At 27.1% G+C, this 15,127-nt stretch overlaps 2 protein-coding genes across 2 annotated transcripts in view; both read left to right on the top strand.

Annotated features, from left to right (window-relative positions):
- The window catches only part of LOC105362685 (mitochondrial ribosomal protein S9), a 32,083-nt gene that overhangs the window by 16,698 nt on the left and 258 nt on the right, over positions 1-15,127 (top strand). The window contains exon 10 of the mRNA XM_011500169.1: positions 14,676-14,838. Within this exon, the coding sequence (XP_011498471.1) occupies positions 14,676-14,838 (163 nt within the window). The remainder of the gene's footprint in view (positions 1-14,675; positions 14,839-15,127) is intronic.
- LOC105362464 (transient receptor potential channel pyrexia-like) lies at positions 9,020-11,543 on the top strand. The gene is made up of 2 exons (XM_011499910.1): positions 9,020-11,048; positions 11,112-11,543. Exons 1-2 carry the CDS (start codon positions 9,092-9,094, stop codon positions 11,498-11,500), a joined length of 2,346 nt encoding a protein of 781 aa, XP_011498212.1. The 5' UTR covers positions 9,020-9,091; the 3' UTR covers positions 11,501-11,543.

The raw sequence follows: 15,127 nt of genomic DNA, 5'->3' as shown, positions 1-15,127 counted from the left end.
TTTTGAGAGATTATATTATTTTTTGAAAAAGTTTGAATTACAAATACAATATTCTCTTCTACCATATAATTAGTATAATTTTTGACAAAGCAATATTAATATTTCATTTTTAAAATATAAAATGAAATATATTAAAATGAATTTTATTTTTTCTTGAATTTACATTAAAATATACAGATTTTAAATTCAATTAACATAATTATTTTAATGCGAGTGAGAGAAAATAAGGATAAATCAATCAAATAATTAAGAAATTACCAACAATATAATATTCTTCGATGGTAACAATTCGGCAGAAGAGATTCCAGTAAAATTTATATACAGCTACTTAACAATGTAGGCTTGTTTAACAAAGACGTGTCGATATTAACAATAATATGAACTTTTACTCCTGAACTCAGTCTTCGAATGACATTTATTCATATCACATATTTTTATATAACTATGTTAGGAAAATGTATATTTAAATTGCAGTCAAATAAAATAATAATAATTTAATTTATTAAGTGCGTTACAATCTGTGAGCAATTGTGGTTAAATTAAATAGGGAATTAAATAAATAAAGTTATGAAAAAGAAGAAAAAAATTAATTTTATGTATATATGTGTGTAATGTTTAATGTTTAATGGCGCTGGGCAATAATTTTAATACAAAAAGTATGCGAATTATGTTAATTGAAGTATTATATGGGACCTGAATCGTTATTAAGAAAATTGTATATAACAATAATAAATTGATTTTTTTTTTTTTTTTATTTAAATAATTTACTTATTTATTAATTAATTTTCCTATATAACTTTATTCGTATAATAGTATAATCGTTGGATTTTATTGTAAATTCGAACTGCAATAAAATAGCGTAGGTATTTACCACTTTTATATAATGAATACATTGATATATTATATATTAATGTAATTATATCATTAAATAATTCTTATGTATTTGCCTCTAGAAATATTATTTTTATAAAACTGAAATTACGAATTTTAGTAATTATCATTGAGGTAATTAAATTTAAATTATATATGTTTTATTGAAATAAATCATATCAAATAGTTTATAATATTAAATTATAAAATTTAATACATAAAATATGATATACAAGATTGTTATTTAAAAACTATTTAATTCTTATAATTAATGAGTAAAAGAAATTTTTATTTCTATTTGTAAAGCTGAAATTTATTATCACGATAATAATCGTTTCGCACATTGATATTATATTAGTTTAAAAAATGCCGTAGTTTTTAATGAAAATTAATACACCCAAATATATAATACAATTAAAAAAAAAAAAAAAAAAAATACAATTATTATAGTGAAATATAATATTTTTTATATTTATACGGCTTTTCAGAAATATAATGTTGTATAATAACTAAAGCGTACATAATTAAAAATACATCTGCCCGTTAATACCATTAATTTTATAATTAAATTTATTGGTATATAAGCTTGTATTAGTTTATTTTATTCTAGGAAAAACATTTTTTAATTTTAATAATTAAAATTAATTTTTAAAGCTTATTTAAGTCTTTAAAGTGACGATAATATTAATTTGTACAATTAAGAGTAAATTTCTTTATTTATTTATTTAAATCGAATAATTTATTTAATGTTGTATGTGAATGTATGCGATCGTTGATTCAATGGGTACGATATAATAAATGGAGAAAAAAAAAAAAGGGGAAAAAAAAAAAAAAAAAAAAAAAAAAAAATGATCATGAAAATTCTAATAGTCAGTATGTAATTTGAATCATTATATTTTTTAAACAATCCATTGCCTATTAGCCGATATTTGAATTCACAAAATATGTGTTCATACATTATTACATAAATTCCGCTGATTTTGCACTTTGAAACATGGAAAGGAGGTCACGACAATACGGAAACGGATTATGGAGCGAAATATTTTGATTGTATACATTGGCTGTTTATTCTTTACATGGATAAAATGATTATTTAGGCAGTGCTTTGCCTTACACAATAAAAATGTCAATTTAAAAATTTCAAAGCAAAAATGTTTTATCAATGACTGAGATTTGTTTTATTTCTATTCGATGCTCATATAACGAATTTTCCCTACCTTTCACGTAATAATGAATTCCAATTTAATAGTTATACTTCTTATAAAGGTATTATGGGCGTTTATTTTCTTTTTAATTTAAAATTATTAAATAAATTGTAATATCTATTGGAAAGTATATTTTTCAATAAAAATGTTGATTGATATTTCTTTTTAAGATTTAAAAAATATGAAAACTTTACTACATTTATTGTCTTGATGTGAAAAATTTTAATTGTTGAAAAAAAAAATAGTTACAATAATTAAATATATTCTTTTGCCACACATATTAATACTCAACTTTTTCTTGAGAAAGTATTAATTATAATTTGTCACCTATTTATAATTAAATAATTAATGGAACTATCATTTTATCCAAGATTATTATTTAAAGATCTATAAATGATCAATAAAATAGCAATTAAATTGCTCGTGTTAAAAAGACTAAAGAATTAATAAATGTGATAAGTAAACTAAATATTAATATAATTAATCTATTTTTTTACTTTATCTAAAATTAACAAAAAGTTATTAATTCTTATTTCTTTTAATACGTGGATAATTTAGAAGAATGTAATAAATAATTTTCAATAAAACTATTCTTTTATGTATATTCAATTATGACGATTTAAAGAGTAATAAATTTAAATTCTTTTACAACTGTTTAATGTTTCAGTGGCAGTGGCTTTTAAGAGAATTAATTAAAAAATTAATTAAATTTTTTGTATATTTATTAGAATCTAATGTTATTTTAATCTAATGTAAAACTAATAATATACCATGATATTTATTTTTGTTAATCTCTTTTTTTTTTTCTTTCGTTTTTATTGTAATGTATTAATATACATTGAAATAATACATTTTGGTATTCATAATATTTTTTCTATGAAATTATCTTTCTTTCATCAAAAGTAAAATAAATAATCCATATTAGGATTATAAATAATTTGGTGGGTAATAATCTATTATCAATGTCTAAACATTAAGTTATTGAGATTTGATAACATTAAGCATGTTTTATCTTGAAATACGTGTTGAAGATTTGGAAAATTTATAATCCTACAAGATTAATCAAAATATTTAATTAATATTCAACTCTTAGTTAAAAAATTATAAAATTCTCAAACATTCAAAATTTCAAATATATTTTTAGACCAAGAAATCTATTAATTCTTTATCAGTCAATTTTATGTCATAAAATATTATCGAACAGTGATATTCTTTACAGGAAATTAATCGTATACAGAATAAAAATAAATTTATCTAGAAATTATATGCTAGATTTGTAATAAATATTGGATAATTAATCATAAATATATGATTTTCGTTAACTCATTAATAACCATTGCAATCAATTAAAATATATTAATGTTTTAGAATATTATGAAAAAATTTATTTTATACAAAGGGGATAAATAATATTGTATATTTATCGTGACTTTTCTTATCTTACAACTATGTAGGAGTATTCAACATTGCTTAATTTATCTATGTTGATTAACATTTTACAGATGTACCTTTATAGGATTAAATAATCGATACTTTCATGAATTTATGTAAACATTTAATTTAATTCATATATTTATTAGGAATTGAAATAATTTATAGAAAAGTATGCTGATATTATATTTGAATATAAATTGTAATTATATTTATGAAGTTATTAAATATTTCATGGATAATGCCAATTATAGCTTCTATGATGATTCATATCGAAAATTATAAAAGCTAAATTTAGGATTGGAACTTGGTAAAAATAAAAAAAATTAAATAATCAATAATATTTAATAAATTTAATTAATTATTAATTTAATAATTAATTAAATTTAATATATTAAACTTGGTCTATTTCTTGATAGTGTAAGTATATTATAAAAGATGATAAGCGCGGTAAGATTGCAAATCCGAATTATAACATTATAACTTTAATGCTAAGAGAAAAGAGATAAAAGAAAGAAAAAAAAGAATAATGAGAAAGACAAAGGAATAAACATTTTTTGGACGTGATAAACGTTTCTACTAAAATCTTTCTATATAAAAGCTTTTCAAATTCTGTTGATCGATGAGTTAAAAAGATTGATTTATTACCGATTATCAATTAAGATCTGAACGAATTACATATTATTTTTTAATTAAAACAAAATTAATCATCAAGTTTCATTTGAATTAAATATATGGCGATTTATAAAAATTAATATTTCTGTTAGAAATACATTTATTCCAAGTATTTTCATTATATTTTATATATACAATTTACTAATATGAATAAATAAATAAACAAATTTTCTAATAAGATATAATTAAAAACTTATTCTTAAAAGCAAGATAATTACAACATATATGTATATATAATAATAATTTTACATCAAGTCACAGATTTGGTGGATTTTTTTGTTTCTTACACAGTCTCGTCGTCTATGATAAAAAATCACAAAAATTTAAACAGTAGCAAGAAAAACTAACTCAGTGAAATATTAATATTTCAATTATTTTTTTAATTTATTGTGTATTTCACTTGTAGCGAAACGGAAAAATTAATTTATATTTAGAATCTTCTTTTGATTTTGATTATGAAAATATTATTATTTTTTAAATAAGATTAAAAAAAAAAAATTTGAATGTTTGTTTAAATTTATCATCCTACTTTTATCATTCAATTGTTGTTGTTGTTGTTGTTGTTGTTGTTGTTGTTGTTTTTTTTTTTAAATGTAAAAATACACTATAATTTAACATTCACAATATTTGCACAAATAGTTTGCATAAATTTCCAATCTGTTAGTCGATAATATTGTACGTTAAGAGATGAGAGTATTAAACTATTTTGACATTCCTCAAAAATAGAATTTTTTAAATTTTCTTTTAAAACATGTTGTATCAAATCATTTTACCGTAAATAACCAACATGTGATTCTAAATTCTAAAAACGCAAAAGTTTTAATGATTCGCATTAAGCCATATTAACAATTTTAACGGATTCACTTAAAATTTTGTCTGCATCGTTAAAACAAAATTTTCTGTAGGAGTACACATGAATTGTATGATTCATTAAGTAGTTATTAGTTATTAACTTATCAAGTTAATAATGATATTTTATACGATTTTTTTTTTTATAAAACCATTTTATTTTCAAAATTCACTTTTTTTTTCTTTTTTTTTTTAATATTTAAACGTCTGAAACTAATCAATTTCTTTTTTCCTTTTTTTATAAAAAATGAAAATCTTTTTATAGCGATTTTAAAAACTTCCGCACCTATTGCTATGGATGAAACGTGTTTTAAAAAGTCGGATTACATAGTGATATTGAATATACCATTAATAAAATATTAATTTGGTGAAAAATTTATTTACTACGATTCATGTTTTATTGATATATATATATATATATATATATATATATGTATATAGTTTAAACATAGTTTATCATATTTCTAATGATTTCGAAATTTTACTTCTCGTTGATATCCAAAAAAAAAAAAAAAAAAAAAAAAAAAAAAAAAAAAAAAAATAATTATAATAAAGAAAAATCAGCTCTATTTTCTACAATGTTTACACGAGAATTTAATGAATTTATTAGTTTATTAGTTTTAGTTTACAAATTTTCAAATTATCTTTATAATTAATATTTATAAGGATTACTAATCGTTCAAATATTGTAAAAAGAATTTTGTTTATTAGTTTTCGATAGAATTAAAAAGTAATAAAATAAATTCTTGACAAGTCCTCTATTTTGTATGTAACATGCTTTTAAAATTTTAATTTATAATCGATTATCATTAAAATTGTATCTATACTGATTGTTTGAAAAGATCCTAATCTTTGATTACATGGTATTGATCATAATGTAATTTAACTATTGCAATAATAATAATAATAATAATAGTAATAATAATAATTTTACCTAAAAACTGCGTAGATGTTAATATATCTTTTATTAAATTTAAATGTCACTTTAGAGTTCACTGCCGCGTGTTGATAAATTGTTCATATCCAAGTATCAATCAAACTTTTCAGCGAAATTAATCATTATAGTTAAAATTTTTTAACCTATTCTTCTTATTTTTATGATTATGAGACACAGAACTAGAGATAAATATTACATATGAATATAGATTTACATGTTTGAGTAATCCTTTACTGTATTAATAATAATTAAAATATCTTATTGAAAGGGTAGTACTTTCTCTTGGTATAATTTTTTCAAACTGATTGTGGATATATATCGATAGTATGCTGCCTTTACATGTAGATAAATATGTAATTACAATAGATAAGAAGAGATATCTAATAATGTGCGACATTGCCATTTGAAGCGTTATTCATGATTTTTATCATTATAGATTTAATAATGCGAAAAATGCATAAACAAAAATAAAAGATATTCGCGCTGAGTTAGGGGAAAGGGGATCTCGTAGTTGGACTTATTTCTTATGCAAGTTTATACGATAAAATTGTTTAATGCCAATAAATATGCGATTGAGCATATCGAGTAGATAAATCCTATAAAAAACTTGGTAGCATTTAAGGAATATTATTTCACCATTAAAATGCTCCACCATCAAGGACCGCATAAAAGGTGGACATTTAAAGAAAATTTAAAGGCATATTACTTAATAAGAAATCTTACGAGTTATAAATGCCCGTTGAAATTGCCTTTAATTCATAGCTTAAACGAAGTAGTCAATTTGTTAATAATCAAGTTTCTTAATTTATGTAATGAATTCGTCATTACTCGATTATATTAGTCATGACGATAAGGTCGGCCGGTGGTTTCAGTAATAATTTCTTCAATTTCTGTGCCAAAAATGAAAACCTACTCTCGAAGAGAACAAATACAAATACGAGGATTTCTGCCTCAACGAGGTATTTTATCACCTACGACAATCCAACAACACGAAAGTTGGGTGATTGACAATGGCGTCATCGTCAATCATTAGTTTTCATCAGTGGATTTTGTGTCCCTTCGGTAGCACGTCCTAAAACTCCGGTTAAACAACCAAAAAAAAAAAAAAAAAAAAAAAAAAAAAAGCAAAAAACAGCAAAGGTAATCGGCGGCCAGGCTGCGACCCCGTCGCTCCAAATGTCCCTTCCTTAACCTCGTCCCCCCGCTCGTGCTTTGCAAGTTCCGGAGTGAGGGACACGACTGGCAGCAGGACAGTTGGCGCCCAACCAGCAGCGCAAACGGACAAAATTCTAGTGCGCGCGGTATCTGATATCGTATGCGCGGCCGGGGGAATATCGCGCAAATGACAGGCTAAAGTGGCTCAAACGAGCGCACAGTGTGTTTCGATGACGATCACCACAACTGCGTCAGTGAGGTGACAATTTCTCGGCGAGTGTTGGTTAATTTGGCTGCGCATGTATGCAGAGCCGAGCGTACGTAAGAACTGCGCATCTAAAAAGGCTGACGAGAGGCGCGAAAGGATCAAGAGGGATGGACTGATGCTGTGACGTTCACCTTTCTGCCAGGTTTGACGTTACAATTATTATCTGATGTTATTTTATTTTATTTTTTTCCTTCTCTCTCGTTCTTCTCTTTTCTTTTTCTTTAAATTAATCGAGCTGGTGTTTCGCTGATACATCAGTGTGGTTGCTCCGTGCGCTGGTTAATATCGAGAGTTGCGTATATTCGAATTTTGAACATTTTTTTTTTTTTTTTTTTTACGGATTTTGAGCATTTGAGCGCAGTGACTTTGATGCTTACGACTTTGTACTTTGTATTATTATTCTCATAAGCCCTGTGTTACGTTTGATGACACGCGGCCTCTTAGTTTGCAGCTATGCATCGATAAGTTTTAAGTAGCGCATTGAAATCGTTGGTTAATAGAATTTATTGATATAATTAAAAATTATAATGTCGAATTTAAAAATAGAATCAGCTCAATAAGAGTGAGTAACCTGCCTTTTGCATTTGACTCATTACACTAATATTAGTATTGACCGAGTAGTAATAAGTGCGAATGCATATTGTAAAATATTTTCGTTGTTGAACTGAATTGAATTTGAAGTTCGTAACTCGCGTTATTTAATGTTATTATTTGTGTTTGAATTCCTGTGAGTCAATATTAAAATTTATCGCCACCTTTGAGTGTTAATTTAATAATGTTCTTTTGGCTTCAATAACAACGCTAATGATATTCTCAATTTGTAAATAGACAATTTTTTTTTCTTATGTAATGCTCTTAGGAATCTTTTACACATTTCGGCATTGCAATTGACAATAGTTTTGAATTTGAATTATCGCAACTTGAAGTATAACTTTTTTTATCAAAGCTAACGAGGAATCGCTAATCTTAATAGCGCATAAGCAATTGTATTTGACAAAATGCCAATATTTTGACGCTTTAAGGACTATTAGGATTATTACGCATATAAAAGCTTTAAATTATGAAGAACTTTGCTTAAGAACAATTTCTTAAATTATTTTTTTTTTTTTAAATAAACTTTTAAATTATCGTACTATCGTTGTTACCACAATAAGAAATAAGTAATAGGACTGATATTGAAAAACAAATAGTCTATATCGATGCATTGTTTGTCGATATAATAAATTCGTTAGAATTTTCATTGACATGAAAATCCTGTCAAATAAAAACTTGTCAAATAAAATTGCTGAAATTTTAATGATGTTAATTTTTTTTTTTTTTTTTTTTTTTTTTTTTTTTTTTGTTGCCCCCAAGCCAATGTACTAATAATGTATTTATTTTTGATTGTCTATTTAAAGAAATCGTAGAGCGGGAATGTCAGGCTCGTGGAAGAAACCGAACGAGAAAGTGGAAGAGCACACGGATGATAGGAGGAGTCTCGATAGATCAAAGATATCACTGATGGAATGTCGAAAGCCTCGTCGTTATTCGCGCGGTGGCATTTATGAGCACCGGCATCGATTCTCGTGTGACTTGTCTTCTGGTCGATTTCTATCCCTCTATAAGCCCAACAATTCTGGATTTAGGTTATCAATCTGTACAAGCAAAGCTATTGCTGCCGAATGCAATAATCCGAGGGACAATATTGAAAGAGACGTTGAAATGTCAGCACCGACGGACGACTCTTTATTCTTTCGTCATGAATTCGAGGAGTTTAAGCAAGTGAAGATTGACGGTGCGAGTCTAAAGACGACAATGTGGGCTACCGTCAATGTCATCGAAATGAAAGAGCTTTTGGAGATCGAGCAAGGTAATATCGATAAAGGACCCGACGGCCGATTATTGCCAAATGCCGATCAGAGATTTAAAAATATCATATTTCTCTGGGCGTGCTTTCGTGGTTTGGCACATTTATTGGACAAATTGGAAGAATGCGGCGCTGACAGGGAGTACGTGGAGCCTTGCACGGGGATGAATGCCGTGTTAGTATCGTCCCTCGCTGGCAGTATATCTTGTTTGAAGTATTTGATCGAGAAGGGCGCTGACGTGAACTATGTTAATAGCGTAATATATTACACGCCCTTACATTTGGCAGCTCTTTGTAATTCGTGCGAAGCCATTGAAATGCTGGTGAATAGCGGCGCTAACGTGAACTCTTCTAATTGCCAAGATGCCGAGCCAGTGCTACACTGCGCAATAAGAGCGGGTTCGGAAAAAGTTGTTAAGCTCTTGCTTCAGAAAGGTGCAAGCGTTGTTCAAAAGAACAGCCGTGGCGAAACGGCTCTGCACGTCGCTTGTTTTGTGCAGTCGATAAGCTGCGCAGAATTACTTCTTAATACACCCGGAACCGATCCCAATGCCGTCGAGAAGAATCACCGAACATCCCTGCATTACGCGGTTATGAATAGTAGCTTAGCATCGAGTCTTGTGGAGCTTTTATTAAAGTACGGCGCGAGTGTTAATGTGAAGGATAAGCAGGAGCTGACGCCTTTGCATATCGCATCGTTAAACGAGCAGTCGCAGTGCGTCGACGCACTTATCTGGGCGGGTGCTGATATTAGTGCCGTTACTAAAACTGGACTAACCGCCCTCAATATTATACTGCGAAAGATTCCTGAGTCATTGCAGGTGTTCCGTCAGCGACTCGACGCTTCGATCAGACTGAAACGGCCGGTTCCTCATAATCGCGAATTCGAAATGAGACTGCACTTCGATCTGCTCTTCCCAAGCAACAATCAATGCGAAACAAGTTTCATCAATACCTTTGTGCAAGAGCACCAAAAGGATCTTTTGTCACATCCTCTCGTCATGGCCTTTCTTCACCTTAAATGGGAAAAGATACGTAAATTCTATCTTATGAGGATATTTCTTTATGCCTTAACTGTTATATTTATGACAACCTACGTTCTTACAGCATTGGCTTACAAGTGTTACAATTCCGACGAAGCCAATAGCTCGAAGATCTGCAATAATAAGCGAGCGTCCGGCTTTCTTTTCCGACCTCGTATAATTGAAATAGAGTGGTACGTCACTCTCATACTGACCTGTGTAACAATACCTCGAAAGATCTTTGGCTTCATGGTGTATAAATCAGCGAGACAGTATTTTATGAATATCGACAATATTCTCGACACTATTGTTATCATGAGTGTGTTTGTGACTTCGTTCGTCTACACTGGCCAAACGTACGATTGGCAAAATTACGTAGGCGCATTTGCGATACTCTGTGCTTGGACGAATCTTATGCTAATGGTAGGTCAGTTACCGGCCTTTGGCACATACGTGGCAATGTTTACTCACATTCAGTTCGAATTTGCCAAATTATTATTAGCCTATTCTGGATTATTAATAGGTTTCACCATCAGTTTCTGCGTTATATTTGTAGGTGAGCCATCCTTTGGCAATCCATTCACGGGCCTTATAAAAGTATTGGCAATGATGGCTGGAGAACTTGATTTTGAGGGTTTGATCAATCAGGATGATATGGTCCACGATGACTCGTTTGTTTTATATCATCCTTTATCAGTTTGCTCGCAAATTCTCTTCACTCTTTTTATAGTGTTTGTCACGGTGATTCTAATGAATCTTTTAGTTGGCATTGCTGTTCATGATATTCAAGGTTTGAGAAATCATGCTGGTCTAACTAAATTAGTACGCCAAACAAAACTAATTCTCTTTACAGAAATGGTCTTGTATAATGGCAGGATACCCTATACTTTTAAAAAATGGATGTCCGATCATAAAATAGACGTCGATAATCACAAGAGATTACTGGTGGTAAAACCCTTGAATCCTTTGGAAAAGAGGCTGCCGAAAGACATATTGAAAGCCGCTTATGAAATAGCCCAAAGAAATGTACCTCAAATGGAAGAGGACGATGTTAGCCTTCAAGAGCACGTTGCTTGGTTAAGGCAAAATGAAGAAAAAAACGAATGTATATTGCATTCGACTGTGAGGCAAATATCCAATCAAGTTAGATTTTCTGAGAACGAAATTAAATTTATAAAAGAGCATTTGTTAGATACCAACAAAATTTTAAAGCGTCTCCTGGCCAAAGTCCAGACAAGATAAAACTTGATTAAACCAAACGCTTAATGTCGAATAAAAATTTCTTAATTAGGTTGCTTATTTATGTAAAATATTGTACTTGATTTTCACTTTTAAAGCTTATATTATAATTTCCCAAAAATTTCCCTTTTTTTTTTTTTTTTTTTTTTTTTACAATATGCCTACTTTATTGTATTATTTGTTGGATGTTTATTTCAAAAGTTAATTTTAATCGAACTTTTATCGAACCATCGTACCCCTCCCATACATTTAACTATTGAACTGTATTTAATGATAAATATCCTTTTTTCTTGTACAAAAGCGATAATAAAAACATCAAAGAAGTTTTTAAACATATTTTTTTTTATCATCTATTGTGATATTTAAAAATAAATAAATCCTTAATAGAACATAATAACAGTGTTGTGTATTATGAAAATGTTCAACCATAACCAATAGAAATACGCATTTTTTTTTTATTTTTTTTTTTTTATAATTTAGCTTTAATTTTTAATCACATTACAATCAACAAAACAAAAAAAGTTTCATAATTAATATTTTATATAAATATTATTTTACAAATATTCGAATGTACGATTATGCATACAATTTTCCATTTATATGTTGCATTGAAATTTTTAAGAAAAAAATTCATACGATATAAGTGCACTTTGGTTAGTACGATTATTACAAACGACTTATTACAAAAATTCAAAATTGTGATAAGAGTAATTATTGATATATAATAATTTAATATTTTCCGAATGAAAGTATTGTTCAATGTTAATTTAATTTATAAAGATTGTACTTCATAACTATTACGTACTATTGACAAAGTAAAAAAGTTGCCGGTAATAATATTTATACTTTTGAATATAATATATTCACATATTTCTATTTTTGATTAATGCTTCGGGTAAATATTGTTTGGTTATTATGTAATAAATTCTTAATGTAACGTAAGATAAATATAAAAGCGATATTTTACGTGTTTGTAAAAGTACAAAGTATCTAATAAGATATATTTTACATGTATAATATAAATTGGTATTTACGTATTGGTAATAACTGTAAGCAATATATGTCAATTACAAACAGTGTGAGTAATTAGTTTTAAGAGTACATCGATGTATGTATTTATGAATGTGATTTAAATATATTTTCTGTATAATAAATTTGTATAATAAACATTTTGTTTTTCTATTATTGTATTTAATCCCCCTTATTCCCGTTATTATTTACGCCATAAATCGATTTACCTTTTGATCATTATTAATATAAAATTCTAATATCGCTAGGACATTAGCGTGTCTTTTAATTTTGGTCCCAAATTTCGCATATTCTATCAATAAATCATTTATTATCTATTTATATTTTAAGAATTAAGAAAATTCATTAAAATATTAAAAATAAATTTCATTCTTAACGAAAAATAAAAATTGTGTCTTTCATGAAATATATTTCTAGTTGAATGTTAATTAGATAATTAATTCACATTATTTATACACTATTGTTTTGACTATTATTTTACAAATTGTTGACATACATTTTCAACCCAAAAATGTATCATTTCAATCGCTCCACATCGCTTATTAAATATTGTTAATATATTTATATTATAAAAAGCAAATAGAGGAGAATTTGTAATTCAAATTTGAAGATCCCCTGTTCTAAAGCTCATTTTTTAATAAATAATTATTAACGTTTAATGTCATCTCGGTACATTGAGAATAAGAACTCTTGTGTTGAATCTGTCATTATTAAATCTTTAACATATTGGTTCTCTTTATTTCTCTTTTTACCATAAATATAAATATTTTGAAGATTAAAATACTTTAGCATATTTTTTGATTAGTTTATTTTTTTTTATTATTACTTTTTTTTTTTTTTTTGTAAACAATTTTCTAGTTAGTCATTAAAATTAATTAACCATTATTTTAAAGTAGCATTAATATGTTAACAATTTTGTCAATTATAAATTCAAAAAATTATAAATACTCTTTATACTTAACAACTTAATTTAAGATTTGTAGCATTGGGAGTGTATAGAGTATAGAGTCGTTTAAAATTCTTATATTGTATACTTATAAAAATGCGATACTTCCACATTTTTATTCCGACGTAAATAAATTCCATAAAATTATAATTCAATTTATTTAAAAGTGTATTAAACGAATATAGTGATAGTGTAGTAGAGCGAATGAGTGCAACGTGACTCCTATAAAAGATTATCCGAATAGCTCATCAAAAACACCTAAAGTTCATTATTTCTGAACTTGTGCCAACTATTAGTTTCTCATACCGAGGATTTCATTCTTTTCCCGCTATTTTTTCAGTAGTTTTTGTAATATTTCACTCCCGTAGTCTCAGATTTTCTCTCAATTAGTCTGATTATAAAAATAAACGACACAATGCTTCTTTGCTACTTCTATGCTATTTATTCGTGCTCTCTGTCACCTCTCTCTCCTTTTCCCATATGCGATTACTCTATATGCAGTTTTCTTAAGATACTATTCTTATTGAGAATTTTCTAATTAGTTTGTTTGTTGTTGTGTTGACATTTAAGCAGAACATCCGTGATAAAGATCGAAAAACTTTCTTCATTGCTCTTGTCATGTATAAAAATATTTAAACTATAGAATGCCGAACTTTTCAGCTTGACGTGAATGTACATTTTGATGTCTTTTTTTTTTTTTGTAAACACAGATGGCAGTGAGGAGAAAATAATTAAATTGGAATAACAATTGACAATTAAATTAATCACATTAATTTATATTTATAATGATTATATAATATAATCGTGTGATTTATTTTTCTAATTATGGAATGAGTTCTGTATAAAGATGACATCTTCTACTCATAAAACATCTTGTATCTAGTATAAATTTTCATTTCAATTCTATAAATTTTAAAAGTTAATATTTATAACTTTAAACAGAAAACTATTTTTCATAAATGTTTATGAGTGAACATCAATGCGAACTTTAATAGTGAACTTTAATCAAGTAACTATGACGTATGAAAAATTTAATCTCAATTTATTATATTTTTCTTATATCATTTATAATTTATAGGGAGCTTAATATAATTCCACAATCTATTATTATGTTTAATAAGCATTTATCATTTTATAAGAAAATTATTGTTCTTTCTGCCCTTACAATGTAAATTATAAATAAATTTGTTTCGTGTTGTGTAGATTATTTTTCCTTTGCACTTCACTGACATGATGGACCGTGTCGACGTGGAAGCAAGAATCACTGGTGGTGGACCATCAGGACAATCTGGTGCAATACGCTGGGGAATCGCATGGGCTTTGCGTAGTTTCGTTGATTTAAATATGATTCAGAAGATGAAAGTCGGTAAATATATTGTTGTATTTTAAGTTTTATGTAAAGTATATATTTTTACAATTCTTCGTTTATATAAAGTTTATCCTTGTATTTAGAAAAATGTAAATATATTTCGCATAAAAGTGTTGATAGAAGTATTTCAGTTGTATATAATACAATTTTCATATTTTTATTAACTCTTATATGACTTTGCCCATCATTCATCATTATTATTTATACAATTTTATTTCAATTTGCTTATATTTAACAAATTTAATAATTGATTCTCTCAATGCTTCAATATAAAATGTTGCTTTTT

Source organism: Ceratosolen solmsi, unplaced genomic scaffold, assembly GCF_000503995.2.
Source record: "Ceratosolen solmsi marchali unplaced genomic scaffold, CerSol_1.0 scaffold41, whole genome shotgun sequence".
In the NCBI taxonomy this organism is placed as follows: domain Eukaryota; kingdom Metazoa; phylum Arthropoda; class Insecta; order Hymenoptera; family Agaonidae; genus Ceratosolen; species Ceratosolen solmsi.
The sequence above is the reverse complement of the archived record's forward strand: the minus strand, read 5'-3'. Positions and strand labels throughout refer to the sequence as shown.

Bases quoted from the DNA above. Each gene is read 5' to 3' on its own strand.
- LOC105362464 (XM_011499910.1), top strand. From the start codon at position 9,092: ATGTCAGCACCGACGGACGACTCTTTATTCTTTCGTCATGAATTCGAG. The intron at 11,049-11,111 runs GTTTGAGAAATC...TTCTCTTTACAG, and splicing joins TGCTGTTCATGATATTCAAG to AAATGGTCTTGTATAATGGC.